Raw genomic sequence first — 16482 nt, 5'->3', positions numbered from 1 at the left:
CCGTGACCTGTGGGCCAACAGCGCAGAGAAACTTGTGCAACAGTACGGGAGTAGAGCCACTTGTAGAACTGCAGGGCCTGAGCACACGTATTTGGCCGGACACAACTAAAATAACATGAGTAATTTCTGGGTCGTTGACATGTCTTTACAACCAACATTGTTTTTTGGAGTTTTCTGGATGTCTGGATCCATGTGTCACCCAGCTGTGAAAATAAGTGCCTCGAAACAAAACCTGCCTGGCTGAGCTGGTGCCCACAAGCCTGTATGTACAATGTGTTGGGACAGGAGATGTGTTTGTCCAAGATGTTGGCCTTAGGTTCACCTCTGAGCTTTGGAGGAGGACAAATGCAAGTGAGACCAAAATGGCCTCCTGTGCACCGTGTTCATCTGGAAGTATTTGGGACTGAATTACACCAAATATGGATTTTTTGTAAAATGCATTGTGTTCAAAATGTCCTGCTTTAGTACAATAAATGTGTGCAATAATTACTACTTTTGTTTGGGCTTTTATTTAATTGAGAGAGAGGGTCGATGTGATGTGAGTGCAGCCAGCATGGCACAGGCCTAGCACTGCAGCTCCAGGAGCTGGGCTGTGCCCACACTGAAGGGCTGCCAGCCACACAGCCTGCAAACTGCTCCAAAATTGAGAACGTTAAACGTATTTTCTTCTGCTGAAACGGATTCACAAAACACCATTTCCCCTTCCAAACCTGAGGAGGCCATGGAATTCTGGCTGATCTACAGTTTTGCAAGGCTGTGGGTACGCAGGTACCTGCAGGTAAAGCTCTTCTGATCTGCTCCTGTGCGGCATAGCAGGAGCTACGCTGCAGTGGTGTGATCAAACTGGAACAATCTGCTTAAAATCATGCTGGAAAAAGAGGGGCTGGCTCTGTAATCTTTATTCAGGCTAATCTACACCCTCTTTTTGGAAATAAACCCTTCGAGGGTGATGCAGAGGGACAGTGCTGTGACAGGAGGACACACAGAGTCCTCCATGCCAGTCCCACAGGTGGGGCAATTCAGATGGAGCCCTTGGCTCCAGTTTGTGCATCCAGAGGTTTGAGCCTGTGCAGTCACCATTTAACAAAGCCTGTATTTCAATGTTCAAATGGATACGAAGAGCAGAAGATGTATCATGGTGCAAAAGGGGATTCTCAGCTCAGAAGGGAAAAGCGGGTGAAAAAGCAAACAGCAACAGTGTGGAGGTGTCTGTGCAGTGCCCAGCACTGGGACGTGACATGGGGGCTTTGCTGGCTCCCTACTGTGTTCGGTGCTGTCTCCAGGACACCCCTGCTCTGCTGCTGACAATATTAATGACTTAATTGCCCTCTTGTAGGGTCTTCTAATAGTGTAATTTTTACAATGCACTACCTGTTTTCTGCATCATTCATGTTGTCCGGTGCACTGGCTAAGGAAGAGTTTATCAGCCTTTTAAATGGGGTTTGTTGATATTCAAGATCATTATTAGTAAAAATCCATATGAAATAAATCTCACCTGGAGAGGGTGGGAACAGCTGCCAGGTGTGATGGCTGTGCTCAGCGAGCAGCTCCATCCAAGTGCTCTCATAAATTGTAGTTGGGCTATTTCTGGTGGAAACTGTTGTTCAGAGTTTCCAATAGAAATATTCGTGTTATACAGTGATTACAGTATCTTTTTATTAAATTTTGAGAATTGCGGTAAGTCTTTTTGCATGTTACTACACAGAAATGACTGCAAACCTTACCTCAGTTTTAAAGTTCAAAAAGAGAACAGAATATTTTAGCATTCTTTCCGTTTGTTGTTGTTTGTTTGTTTGTTTTAAAGCTTTTGGAAGCGACCTGCTGGCTCATCTTCTAAAATCACTCTTTATTTTCTTTCAGGAAACCCCAAAGGTGCTATGCTGACTCATGGGAACGTGGTTGCTGATTTTTCAGGCTTTTTGAAAGTGACGGAGGTGAATACCCTGATTTAGGAAATGTTGCCCTGTGCAGAGCGTGTGTGTTAAGCTCTGTCCCTGCACGGGCTGGAATTGTGCTCCTGCAGACGAGAGGTGAAAATTGTCTTACTCAGGGGGCCAAATCCATGGAAATGGAAGCAAGTTTGAGCTCACAGCACTGGAGGGCATTAAATCCCCTTTCCAGCACCGGCTGCCTGGCTCTGTAGGGCTCAAAGTACTTCTGAGGATCAATGGTGGCTCCTGTAAATCATTTAACTCCTTTCAAAGAATTAGGAAAGCAAACAAGCCCTGTACAGTTGCAACTGGTGCTTGAAAGAGAGTGCAGGGTTCCACTTCTAGGAATGCCCACAGCATGTCCTCGTTTATTTGAAAGCTTTCTGCATACAAAGTGTGTATATATGAGAGCATACACATTTTTATAAAAATGGGTTAATTTCATTGGTATTAAAGTATATCTTGGTTTCCATTATACATATTTTTAAAAAAGCATAGCACAGTCCAAGCACATGTATAACACGTTCCATGCAATCTGTGTTTAGAAACAACGCAGGAAGCAGAATTGCTTTAGAACAACGTATGAAGGATTATATGCTGCTTGTACCTAACAAATACAAAGATTCTATTTTTTTGTAGTAAACAGGCAATTCTATAAAGTAGCAATGTACACATGGGGTGCACAATTTGCTACCTTAGAACCTGTGCTGGTCTTATCATTGCTGCTGAAAATACTGTAGTCTTATTACCTTAATCTTTGAACTTTCTGAGATTTCCAGAGCACTGCTGTGAAGAAACTTTGATACGTGGTGTGAAAAATGCCCCCAAACTCAAGTGTTCAAGTATTTGCAGGGTTGTGACTCCAGTAATTTGCAGATGAAATGTCAACACAGAGGTTGGCTGCAGCCCCGGGGCTTCGCAGCGCGGAGCTGTCACTGGGTTCAGAGGCAGCAAGGCGCACAGACGAAAGCTGGTGCGTAGATAAGTCTGAGCTTCGAAAGGGCAGGAACATTTATTTTGGAAGAAAACTGATACAGAGGGAGCTGAGGGAACTTGGCATCTTAAAGGACAGGCCCACAGTGACAGCAGTGGGACTCTGATTAATGTCGAAGGTATCAGATTGAGACGTAAGTCTGATGTTAGCGGTTGTAAATTCAATAACTTCAGTCAGCAGAGCGGTGTTGGCGAGAGTGTAAATGCCCACAGCTGACCCACGCGACTAGGGCAGGGTCTAACCACAGAGAAGAAATCGAGCGAAGTGCAAAACAGTTGAAAGTAGTATCAATTAATAAAATAAAAATACCTAAAGCTGAGAAGTACTGTAGATTTGCTGTTTGCATACTCTTGTACCAGTTTTACTCAGTTCAGTGATTTTTATAAAGAGACCATTTTTTGAAGTGAACTTAGAGCTTCACTATAGGGCTGTTCTTAAATGCCAAGAAGCTTTTTTCATTTTTACATTTAACTGGACAACCAGCTGTGAAATACTACTCAGTGTCATCATTTTGGTCCAATTTAAAACCAAATCATGTATTGTCTGGGCACTTAAAGCAGTGTAAAAAAAAAAAAAGCAGCATAGCTAGTGATGCTAATGATTTTACATTACTGTGCTTGCAGAAAATAAGGCCAATTTGAAAAAATGAATAAACAGATCTGCAGGCCCTAATAGCTTTATTCAGACTGACACATAAAATAGTATGAAACAGGGTGCTGAAAACGTCCACGTCGTCAATCATGTTTGACTTCACTAGGTAATGGTTGGGAGGGCACACCCAAATCTGACTTGCCCAGATTTAACTCCAATAGAATATTCCCTGAGGAACGAACTCCTGTGACTCCATCCACCGCCGTGTCCCAGGTCACGGACTATCGATTCTGTCACAGCAGTGGAGATGCAAAGTGGGTATAAACTGCTAATACTGTCAGCTAATAGATTTTATACCCATTTTCCACTAACCACTGGCCTTGGTGCAAGTTATTGGGTAATCAAGCTTCCAGTTTTTCTAATCCGTAATATTATGGCAAGCCTTACCCTTGGGAATGCAGGTGGAAAAGGGGACATGGATCAGAATAAGGCTCTCAGGCCCTTTGTTTATTCCAGCCTGCAAGACAGAGCTAAAACCTTGGCCAAGCTGAGATTTCAGTCATTTTTATTTTTTGCGTAATTTATCCAGCCTTCTTTTTCCCACTGAGCCTGCCTGTGGGGCAATGGTAATCTCCTTAAGATCACATTTTAATAACTTGAAATTATGAGAAACACTAATAGGAATAATTAATTTTTAGAGCTGAAAAAAATCATTATTTTTTTTCAACATATTCTGATTCAAATCAATGATTAACCTAAGGAAAAGACCAAATCTATAGTTCTGACTCTAGTAACACTGTAGATCTCTGTGCGATGTGGAAAAATCGTGCATCTGTAGAGTCCCGCTGATTTCCAGAAGGGTCCTGTGGGTTTGCACCAGGATCCTGCAGATTTGCACCAGGTTCCTCCAGGTTTGCACCAGGATCCTGCAGGTCTGCACGCGGTTGCAAGTGCAAATCATGGTCTTAGCATCTCCTGGTAGAAAGCAATGAACAAAAATGGGGTTCTCTGTCAGGGTGAGCCCCTGATTCCAGCGTGAGCTGTGTGGATATGATGTGCCTTCTGCCACGGAGAGACCTCTCCATCGCCCTCTGTGTACATCTCCGTGCTCTTTACTCCTCCCGCTAACCGAGCTTCATTGACACTGTGGCTTAACGCTTCACTTCGTCCGCTGCTCCCTTCCTCTTGACAATCTTTACCCTTTTGCTCCTCTGGTGCCATTTTTCTTTTTGTTGTTTTATGACTTTCTTGTTGTCTTCCTGTCAGTGTTTCTTTCCTTTCTGTCTCCCATGCCCTTCACCTGCAGAAAGTGATCTTTCCGAGACAGGACGATGTGCTCATCTCCTTCCTGCCTCTGGCTCACATGTTTGAAAGAATTATACAGGTAAGAAACCTGCCCGAACTGACGAGGCCTCGTGGGGCTCCTTGTGTTTTCTTCCAGAGTCAGTGGTCTCCTACTTGTGAGGATGTACACATTTCCTATTTGCCTTTAGCACACATGTTTGAGAGAATGGTACAGGTAAGGTCCTAGTGTCAGTGGAAATCATTTGTTTCCACGCCCCCAAAAATAAATAAAACAAATAAAATACTAAAAAAAACGGAGATATCTTGGAGCGCTAAAAAAGCTTGTACTCCAGAAGTGCCATGTGCGTGACCCCAGTGCCCAGCCTCTGCTCTTGATGACATGGCCTTGAGTCCTGAGCCATTCCAGGAGAGCTTCCAAGCTCTCCAGTTTACACCAGTGCCTCCAAGACTGGAAAACAGCCCTTTGCAAATGAGCAGAAACTGCTGCCTGCACAAGTTTGGGAGCAGCTTTTCAAAGCACTCTAGGATTGTGGTATCATGGGAGTAAAAAAAATTCTGTGCCGTTTTCTACATCAGCTACACTATTTTTATTGCATAAACAACCAGATCTGCAAAAAGCTCGGAAAAGAGGAAACTACGATCGTGGTGTGACACACGTGATCCTCCCAGCAGGGCAGCCCCGGCTGGGCATGAACTAGAAGCCTGCGTTCCCTGGAAATGGGGGCAAATAGGAGCTCTGACTCATGCCAGCCCACAGAACTGACTTTTCCCTCCTCTTTTCTGAAGAGAGAGCTGATAATTTGTGCTGCAGTTGGGGTGTTGGGCAAGTCAGATGAGACGAGCACATCAGTTCTCGTGGCCTGAGAAGCTGCGAGCTAAAAACTGTTCCCATATGTGAAGATTGGATGTAGATTCAATAGCAGCTTAGTACTTTCTGTTTGGGGCTGAAAGCATACTTTTTGAGTCAGACAAGCATCCGAATATAAGCCTCCAGCTTCTGAGTAACATCTGTGCCAGAAATAATATATTCTGCCCTGTTAAAAAATTTGCAAATTGGAAGTGAAAGTCCATGAAAGATTTGGAAAATTACAGCCCAGCTGATCTTCACTTATAAATCTAATTTTAAAAAGCAAGTTGGGTGGCATAAACCCTATTCAGACAAACTGCTCTGCCAGCAAACAAGAGTGTAGTTCTTAAAAAGTTGTCTGGCAGGGGGCTGGGGAGAGAAATCAGAAACATTTGGAATAACCTTATTTCACAGGATGTTGCCATATTGAAGGGGGCAGGTCTCCAAGGGATGTTCAGGTTTATCCTCTCTGCTAAAAAAACAAAAGCTCATTAATATAAAGATTCTTTTCATAAGGGCTGAGAATAATTTTCAAAGTTATTCTGAACAGCAAGCACCATGTCAGCCTCCCTAGTTTTAGCCCACATTATTAGTTCCTGGAACTTACAGTTAAAATAAATAGATACATTCTTCAAAGCTAAAATATCTAGTAGCTATTTATAATTCCCAGTGAGCAGGCTGATTACATTTTCCATTGTTTTTTTAATTTGTGTGCATGTGCAGTCTAAAACACAGATTGGGCAGTGTGATGTTCGTTAAACCCACATCACATGTATAGAACTCCTGTGGTTTTAGTTGATGGAGAGACGGCCTCTAACTGGTGGACAGAGCAGTGAGAGCACTCTGGTTGGTATCACAGGTTTTTAGGGGGAGCACAAGAAGTCTTCAGTGTCTCTTAAGGAATTTTTAACTGTTTTAGTTGTCTGGGGGAGAAAAATTGACCAATTGACCAATTGACCAGTTGATGTTCACTGGTCTGCGCTCAGGAAGGCTGGGCTCAGGAAGGCTGGGCTCAGCTCCTAGCATCACAGATGCTTTGCTGAGGACACCTTCTCCTGCTTGTGCTCCAAAAGCAGGGTAGTGATGCTGATCTTGAAATTCCTGGGATAAACCACCAGTTTTACCAGTTAGTGACTAGTCCTCTGCGGGGTTACTGGTTACCAGAGCTGCTGCACATCCAGCTCTATTCTGACCTGACTAAAGCGGCCTCTTTTCTTTCCAAGTACAAAATTTCTGGATCTGTAGTTTCCATACAAGTAAAGCACCTTTTATGAAGTGGGCTTCTATTTCTGGGATACAGGATCAGGCACTGTATTGCTAACGTAGTCTATATTCTTGTATTTAAACAAAACTAAAGTATTAACATCTAAAAATCGGCTGCTGCTCAGTATGTTTTACCGTATTTCTTAATATGCATTTCTTTAGTGACAACAGGTCCTTATGCTGTTACCTGCTATGGTAATTCTGGGCTCCAGAGGAGAAGTTCAGATCCAGAATCTGACCAGACTTTTCTATCCCCGTATGTGGGGGATGAAGGGAAATCCCTTCTGAAAGCTTTGGTTTCTTGTTCTTCCAGAAACAGGCAAATTTAGTAGATGCTGAATTGCCAGTACTAAACACTGCCCAGAACTATCTGTATATTTCTATTCAGTGCAAAATTATCGGTTGCTTTTCTATGTATTTCTAAGCCCTGTTTTTGCCTTACTGAGAGTAGAATCCCAGGAATGGCACTTCCGCGCTTGGGAGAGATGCTCTGCCGTGGGAATCCCAAGCAAAGAGGTTACATGTGTTCCGTTTTCTTCCCATCAGTCTGTCGTATATTGCCATGGAGGGCGAATTGGGTTCTTTCAAGGAGATATTCGTCTCTTATCTGACGATATGAAAGCATTGCGTCCAACTATCTTCCCTGTTGTGCCGCGGCTGTTAAACAGGATGTATGATAAGGTGAGTTTAACTTTGTTCTTTTTGTAATAATAAAGTTCAGGTCCCTTTATTACTTATCTGAAAGAATTTAATTAGTGACAGGGATTTCCTGAGCAGGTTATACCTTTTCTGCCTTACTGCAAACACATTCTTGCCCTGTGCAACTGATGCAGCTGCTCCAGTCTATAAGTTGATATTATTTTGGTTTACACAGACTGCAGACATGGCTGGTGCATGTTAATATGCCATCTCTCTGTATTAGCCTCTTACCCTGTTCTCACTGACTCACTAGTGACAATTCCAGAGATGAGGGATTTCTTTTCATCACAGAAACACCAGTCCAACCTGGATGCACTAGGAGGTTTTGTGCCCTTCAACCAGTTTTGAAATGTGAATCTCTCTTTCTGGTGGCAATGACAGCTCAAAATCAGAACTCTACAAGGATTATGAGGATTTAGGCAGTGTAAATGCAAAGTTGGCTTTTGGATCTAGAAATCTTAAAACTCAGAGATGGTCCTGAAAGGTATGTAAGACAGGCATGTCTGGTCATCATGTTAAATCTCTTTGACCAGCTGGGAACATTTGTTCCTCAGAAGACTTATCCCCTAAAGATGAGCTTAAGCACAAGCTACTGATTTAATTTTTCCCCAGGGTCAGGGCTGTTGGATTAGGGGTTCTGGTGCCTCATTGGAGGGGTGGGTGTTGGGGGTTTCTCATTTGTAGGGATGTAGTTCATGCTGGTGTCTGATTATCTCAGGTGAATGCAGCCCCCATCACATCATTGTCAAATGCAGCTGCCAAGTACTCATGTTGCTCTTTCCTAGTTGCTCAGATTTCATGATTTCACTGAATCGTATTGTAGAAATCATATCGGAACACCAGTCATGTAAATCTAGTCAAAGCCTACCCCACCATCCTCTCCTTTTTCCTCAAATGAACAGTATGTAAAATAACGAATGCAGCAAAACAAACCACTCTTTTTTTTTCCTCCAATAAAAAAGCCCTAGTATGGTCTAATTTAACTGTACTGCTAATGTATTAGTAACTCCAGTCTAGCTGGCACGGGCAGAACTGCGTGGCTGTAATTGTAAGAACAGCTGTTGATGTTTTGTCTCCCACGCCGCGCTGCCACCCCGCACGCCCGCAGATCTTCAGCCAGGCAGACACGTCCCTCAAGCGCTGGATCCTGGAATTTGCCGCGAAACGGAAGAAAGCAGAAGTTCGAAATGGGATCATTAGAAATGACAGCTTGTGGGATAAGCTTTTCTTTAATAAAATACAGGTAAGCAATTCAAATAGTGAGTCTAAAGTCAAAGAACTGCCATGTCTCCTAACAATGACTAGTTTTCCATAAAGTCAGCGTGGCCCACTTGCCTGATGATGAACTGCAGGCAATTGCTACTGAGCAGCGAATAGCAGACTGAAAAACTGAAAAAATGGAGAACAGTTTGTTGTTCCATTAACTTTTGCATTAACTTTTGCCAAAATTTCAATTCTATTAGGGATAGTTTTCCAGAGGGGAAAGGAGAAACACAAGGCAGGCTAAGCCGGCTTTTGCCACGTCCCTCCTTCAGCAGCACTGAGAAATCACCTATTTGCAGAATAGTGCCTATTTTTTGGCAGCTCTGTCCCTGCACAGGCACCAAGGAGGGGGATGCGGTGCAGTGCAGAGGCACTTGCCCTCTGCCAGGTGAGGTTGCCCAGAAGCAGGATTGTAGCCTCCAACACCAGGGCTGCTGTCACCTCCTTCGGTATTTGGGTGCTCTGGCTTGTGGGGACCGGGCACCCTCCATGGGGTCTGCCCAGGCTCGCAGGTAAATGGTTTTTCCCCACTCACACCAGCAACAGGCAGGGGAGAGTCCTGCATCGCACCCGCTCCTGTGTCCTCACACTGGGGATGAAACTCAGGAAGGCGGTCAGGAAAGGAGTGACTGGTCAACGAGGTGTTGCTCTGAAGAGTTTTGCAAATTCTCTATAGATACAACTGGACTTAGGGTCCGGTTTCAGCTGGTCATATTCAAAACTGCTTTTTTTTCCCCTAGAAAAACACGAATAAAGGTATAGAGAAAAATCCACAAGTAAATCATGACTTAACAACAGGGGAAATAAATCAGAATGCCTGGCTGTGTGCTACACATCTCCTCAGGAAAAATGATTAAATTGGCTTTAAACCAGGTTTTCTGGGGTGCTCTACTACTCCAGGAGGTCCTGATTACTTCATTTTTTTTTATTGGATAACTTCTCCGGAGACATGCCACTTTATTTTTAACTAAAGAAACTGACTGTACTTTTCATCTGCAGATTAGTTGTCCTCAGTGTGCAAAGACAGCAGAGTTCACCCGATGCTGCCAGGAGTGCAGACATGAGGCATGCCAGGCTGCATATTGATTCAGGATCTGGCGAGACTGGCAGACTCAATCAGGAGTTGTTTTCTTTTGTTCTGGGTTTCCTTTTTACTTTTGGAATAAGAAAAAGGAAATGAAGGTGCAGGGACAGAAGTAAAATGCAGCACAGGAATCAAAGTAATACCCTCCAGAAATATTTGGAGGTCATCTGCCTTAAAAAAAGGAACAGCATTATTTCAAATTTATTAAAAACAATGAGGTGCAAATAAGCAAGGAAAACTGGAGGAGGGAAGAGTCTGGCTGTTACCCAGCAGTTCCCAGAGCCTGCTGAGCTTCCTGTAGGCCAGGGCTGCCTCCCCACAGGGCACAGAGTCAGTCAAAGAATTGTTTTGATTGGAAAAGACCCCTGAGATGAGGTTCTTAGGAACATGGCTTAGTGCCAGTGTTAGGCTGACTGGATGATTTTGAGGGTCTCTTCCAACCAAAATGATTCTATGATTCTATGGTCACTGAGCCCAACTGCTAACCCAGCACTGCCAAATCCTCCTCTAAACCATGTCCCAAAGAACCTCATCTGCTGGTCTTTTAAACCCCTCCAGGGATGATGACTGGGCAGCCTGTTCCAATGCCTGACAACCCTTTCTGAGAAGAAACATTTCCCAATATCCAATCTAAACCTCCCCTGGTGAAACTTAAGGCTGTTTCCTCTTGTCTTATCACTTGTTCCTTGGGAGAAGATACCAACACCCTCCACACTCCAAGCTCCTTTCAGGCAGTTCAGAGATCAGGACTCCCCTCAGCTCCTGTTCTCCAGGCTGAACCCCCCAGGTCCCTCAGCCGCTCCATCACACTTGTGCTCCAGCTCCCCACCAGACAGAGCAGCTCATCCTCTGAGAGATGCAGGACTCCCACCCCTGTACACTAAATGCTTTTTTCTTGGGGCAACATTTCTACCTGCAAGGGAGATAGTTATTGCTTTTAAAATTTAGCTGGCTTTTTATCCCTAAGGAAAGACTCAGGGCCAGTTCATATTTCCATAGCCTGGCTGCCTCTATTCTAAATAGAGCATTTCATGCAAGCTCTGTATAAGTGACACAGAAACTGCTGGTTTTGCCACCTGCAGTAATTTGTGCTGCTTTCTTTTCTTCTCTCGTGCAATCCAACAGGCGAGTCTCGGTGGGTGTGTTCGCATGATAGTGACGGGTGCTGCCCCTGCGTCTCCGACCGTGCTGGGCTTCCTCCGCGCGGCCCTCGGCTGCCAGGTGGGCTCGCGCGGCTCTTCGGGGTGTTCGCGTCAGCAAGGAAACGCATTGCATGGAACGAAAGAGATGGGTTGGGACATCTGAACTGCATTTAGGACAGCTTGACCAGGATGGATCAAGGCACGGGGCAGGCACAGCGCCCCAGTGTCCCCGCAGCTGTGGGGCGAGTGGGGATGAGCGCTGGCCCTGGGAAGGAGCAGCAGGCAAGAGCTGCTTTCACTGCGGGCAGCTGCCAAAAAAACCCAGAGACTTATCTCACCCATCTCTCAGCACTTAATGGAGTATGTGCAATTAAATGTGCTTGTGCATGCGCTAGGAGCTTCATTACACATGTTTTATTCTCTATATAAATGGAGAAAGATAATCTTCAGATGGCAATTTAACCCACTTAAGATGTCCACTGTGTTATTTCTCTTTGACTGGGATGCCCGGGGCAACTAAAAGGCCCCTTCAATAACTTAAAATTAGGCAAAAAACATTTTAAATGTGTGTTTTCAAAAATGTCCCACAAAAATACCACTTTCCCCTGCTATTAAATTCCTCTTATACTTCTTGATTCAAAAGCTAAGCGCTGAACTTGTCTTTTCACTATTCTCAGCTCTACAGAGCCTTGGTAAATCATAGTCATGTAAATGAAATTTTGTATGTTGCAAGAGCCAGGGAAAGTGTCCCCGTGTTAAATGTGCACCTGTGCATTGCAGCTGGCAGAATTAGCTCACAGGACTGTGCAACAGGAGAAAATGCTTAGAATTTTCTTCTGTAACAGTGAAATCATCCACACTGTTTTAAAGATACCTCTTTCTTTGTCAGGTTTATGAAGGTTACGGCCAAACGGAATGCACAGCTGGATGCACCTTTACAACCCCAGGTGACTGGACATCAGGTAATGACTTTCTTCCACCATTTCCAGAAAGAAAAGAAATGCACATTTCTTTAAAAAAATCTGGGCTGTAACATCACAGGGTGTTACGCAACATTCACCACTGTGTGAATAATCTTCAGCAAATGTAATGCTCTTGAAAGTGTCACTAGTCCAGAATAAATACACAGGGCTCAGATGCTGGGCTCGTTTGCCTGGGGAGATGTGGCATTTTCCCTCGAGCCGTTATTTGCAATACTCTCCTCTCTGCATTCCTGGTGCTGAGAGACCTCTCTGGAGCACTGGAGCTGAATTTAAAAGAGTGTTTGCTATAATGAAATGCTGGAACAGAGCAGAGATTAATGTGTTAACGTACTTAGTGAGCAAAGCCAGGCTTCGAATACAGATCCACCACTACTCAATGCTTTAAATATTTCAGGTTTTCAAAACTTCTGAATCTTGACAAAATCAGAGCTTTGTGTGCTTTTATAACGAGTTTAGCTTAAAAACAGGTTTAGTCTCTTACAGGTAAGGGAGATACAGTCTGTATTTCGACACGTTTGAAAATCGTGTTTCTGTGTATCCAGATAGGAGGTTTGGGTATTTAGTCTTAATAGTTCAAAACCTTAAATGTGGAAATTATTTTGGCACACAGACACAGCTCCTACAAGAACATCCAGTGTATCTGCAACTACACAAGCAACTAATAATGAAATGTTAACTATTGTTTATAAGGGAGATGACAAGTGACTTGATAACTTTGATTTCTAGGTCACGTAGGAGCCCCTTTGCCCTGTAATTTAATCAGGTTGAAGGATGTGGAAGAGCTGAATTATTTTGCTTCCAAAGGAGAAGGAGAGGTAGCAACTCACATTTTTATATCAAATTCTCGCTAATTAACTCTGTATGAAGTAGTTATATAGTTATAGAAGCATTTTACCTTTCTAAGGTGCATGGTTGCTGATGTGTTATATATTACACATATGTAACGGAAATGACAATTCAGCAACAGAGCAGCAAAGCACTCATTAAAAAGGGGCTGTGGCAGTACTTCTAGCCAATGCCACGCCTGATTACTTTAAAAGCTAAAACTGAATTAATTAGTTCAACTAAGAAAAGCTGAATTGCTGTGATTTCTGCATTGCTGATACTTCTATATTACACACAAATTAAACTTACTGAAATAACTTTTTTAAACTGCAAGCTGAACGCAAACCAACTTCAAACAAATCAGTTTTGCATTCATGGAGCACGGTCATTAAGTCAACCTTAGAATATTTCAATTCTAATGAATTACTATTCAGCTTGTTACTATTTACAGCGGAATAATAAAATCATTTATCAGTAACTCTGACTGTTTTGCAGATCTGTGTAAAAGGACCAAATGTTTTCAAAGGTTACTTGAAAGATGAAGAGAAGACGCGGGAAGCGCTGGACCAGGAGGGCTGGCTCCACACTGGAGACATCGGGAAATGGCTACCTGTGCGTACCGAGCTGGTGCTTCATTCTTACATCAATTGTATTATCCCATGTAAATTTTCAAGTACTGAACTTTAATTTCCAAGCAGGTCTGTCTTCACAAAGGACTGAGTTTATACTTTGCAGAATAAGGTTGATATGTCAGTAAAACATTTTCTGGCAATTTAAAGAGCTCTATTAAAAGCAGACTGCTTACCGGGTCTCTATGGTTAAATAACTTATCTGGGAACTTTCATTTCTTTCTCCTAACAGAACGGGACTCTTAAAATTATTGATCGGAAAAAGCATATATTTAAACTTGCTCAGGGAGAATACATTGCACCAGAGAAGATAGAGAATATCTATATCCGCAGCGACCCTGTTGCCCAGATCTATGTCCATGGAGACAGCTTGCAGGTAAAAACAAAGTTTTTTAGAAAATATTACTTTATTCTTTGTAAACAGAGGACAAGGGAGCTGGGCAGAATGAAGGAAAAGTGTGAGTGGATCCCCCCAGTGTCTCCCTCCTGTTCTGGAGCTGCTGGTGTGACCCTGGGCAGCTTGGAGGACGTTGTGGCCAAAGATCAAGCCTTTAAATTTGCTTTAGAGTCACCCTTTGGGTCTCTAATGCTCTCCTTCACCATCCCACCTGTGGCAAGCCAGACAAAGGCAAAGCCACCACTGCTCCACGACCACTGCCTACCCATTCTGACCCATCTTGTCCCATTTCCTTACATATTTATACGAACACATACAGCTTCTGAAACCATTGTGATTCATCCATTTGCATTTATTGGTCAAAAACATGAGGCTTCCTTGGCATCTGAGTGTGCATGTTATGAGCTATGTTCAGCTCTGATTTATGCTTGTGAAGAATTTAAGTAATTTAATTAGTGTCCAAGAGGAACACAAACCCAGCTGAAGGTGTTAAAATTGTTGGCAAGTGCAGGAACAGTCACCAGAAAAATTTTATCTGAGAAAAAGGCACAGATGTGAAAATATACTCCACTATGACACGTTAGCAATTTATTGACATAATTGAACAAGAAGTAGTAAAGATATAGCAAATTCAAACAACTTAAGTATTCAGTTCGATGCGGGGCCTTCAGTGTTGTTCAGCCTTTTTCTGCGACTCTCCTTCTTCATCAACAGGCCTTTCTGGTGGGAATTGTGGTGCCCGATTCTGAAGTTATGCCAGGCTGGGCAAAGAAAAGAGGGTTTGATGGAACATATGAAGAACTCTGTAAAAATAAGGTTTGTCTTTCTATCTATCTGCACTACAGATGCTTTTTCACTGTAGCATAACCTAGTTAGAGTAGGTGTCTATTATTAGCTATCTCAGTGAGAATTATTTCTTCACTGAAAATTAAGCGTCTGTCCTGCAGAGGAGTACAGCAGTAGGAGGGGTTGTGGTGTTTTAGATGTCATAAATAAGGATCCCAGCTTTATTTACACATCTCTCTAATACTGAGTAACTGAGTTGCATCACATCAATGGACACCGATGCCACTGAGTCATCCTGCTGGTGTCTGTGGGAAATAATTCCGCTTCTGAGGCTGGGACATGGTAGAAGGATTGCAACTTGAAGCATCTGTGCCATGTGTGTTTGAAAACATAACTGGCATCTAATATTTGTACATTGCTTTAATATAAGATTTTCTAATTATGTATTAACTGTCAACAAGGCACTTCAGCTTTGCTCAGAAACATGTTTTCTTGATGAACAATGACATTAATTGCATGTAAGGCTGACTGTGGTATTTCATGAGGAATTTATGTGTTTTACCCCAGGAACTGCAGCGAGCAATAATGGACGACATGGTACGGTTGGGTAAGGAGAGCGGACTTCATTCCTTTGAGCAGGTAAAATTAAACATTTAATACATGATTCAGTGGGGTCACACAGGCGGTTTGTCCATTTGTATTGAATGGGGATTTGTCAGCATTTGTGATGCTACTACATACCCTTGTTGCATCTGTACGCAATGTTTTCTGAGAGAGCTTTATTGCTGGCAAGCTGTTACTTGTTCCTTTGAAAAATCGATCTGCTGTGATTCCGCCTTCCACTCATGCCTGAAATTTTACTTAAGTTTAGTCCAAGTTTGGGTGCATAGATAAAAATCTAATCCAGGGACATGGATAATCTCCAGGGGTCAAGATAAATATCTGTAGGACTCTGATTCTTCTGCCACTGAAAGCGCTGTTAAGAAACTGGGTCACTAATTACTGTTCTTATAACTGACCTCGGAAGTGCTGCTGGTTTATTTATTTTCAGCCTGTGCATTAATTCTTTTCTAGTGCTTGTGTAAATATTTTGCAACAGGGCTACAAACACTTCAGAAGGAGAGATCTGAAATCAATCATGGATTACATAGCATTAAAAACACAGTTAAAAAAATCCACCATGTGTCAAATTCTTGTTTCAGTTAAAATAATGAACATCTTAATCATTACATATAATTAACAAGGGCCTTTTTTGTTTAGGCTGTTTCTGGGTGGTAATTCTAGTGAGTAATTCACCATATCTGAGTGCAGCAGGAGCACCATTAAACATAAACTTGTTACTCTTCATTTCTCTGTTACATATGAAATGATAGTAAAAAGAAATTAATTTAAAAATTAAATGCAATATAAAGCAAGCTTTGTAATGCACATAATTGCCTGTAGTAAGAAGTTCGGTTTGCTCCTGCCATAGTCTTCACAGTATGAAACATCCTCAAATAATCTATTCTACCAGCAGTTTGTAATTAATAAACTAGGGAGGAAAGCTTTGCCATCTTTCTAAAAGTCAAGAAGAATTGTTTCACATTTCAAAACTAAAGGGCTTCAAAATCAACATCTCTGTTGCAAAATGTAATCTCAAAGCCAAGCTGTGAGGCAGATATTACAGCCAATGCTCTTGTGGGTTGGGCCCCCCGTTATGTGGAAGAGCCGTTCCTTATCATCTCCTTATCACCCCTGTCCTTG

At 42.8% G+C, this 16482-nt stretch overlaps 1 protein-coding gene across 9 annotated transcripts in view; it reads left to right on the top strand.

Moving 5' to 3' along the window:
* The window catches only part of ACSL6 (acyl-CoA synthetase long chain family member 6), a 57128-nt gene that overhangs the window by 36892 nt on the left and 3754 nt on the right, over positions 1–16482 (top strand). For 3 of the 9 annotated variants that reach the window (XM_021289096.2, XM_065030008.1, XM_065030010.1), the window contains exons 10-20: positions 1861–1934; positions 4958–5035; positions 7478–7612; positions 8739–8873; positions 11103–11198; positions 12009–12081; positions 12829–12917; positions 13423–13539; positions 13789–13932; positions 14668–14769; positions 15307–15378. In XM_021289096.2, coding sequence (XP_021144771.2) covers positions 1861–1934; positions 4958–5035; positions 7478–7612; positions 8739–8873; positions 11103–11198; positions 12009–12081; positions 12829–12917; positions 13423–13539; positions 13789–13932; positions 14668–14769; positions 15307–15378 — 1115 coding nt within the window. Of the gene's footprint in view, positions 1–1860; positions 1935–4822; positions 5036–7477; positions 7613–8738; positions 8874–11102; positions 11199–12008; positions 12082–12828; positions 12918–13422; positions 13540–13788; positions 13933–14667; positions 14770–15306; positions 15379–16482 lie in introns of all 9 variants that reach the window. The other 6 variants (XM_021289097.2, XM_065030007.1, XM_021289094.2 and 3 more) reach the window with 3 other exon arrangements.

Source organism: Columba livia, chromosome 14 (genome assembly GCF_036013475.1).
Source record: "Columba livia isolate bColLiv1 breed racing homer chromosome 14, bColLiv1.pat.W.v2, whole genome shotgun sequence".
Classification (NCBI taxonomy): domain Eukaryota; kingdom Metazoa; phylum Chordata; class Aves; order Columbiformes; family Columbidae; genus Columba; species Columba livia.
The sequence above is the reverse complement of the archived record's forward strand: the minus strand, read 5'-3'. Positions and strand labels throughout refer to the sequence as shown.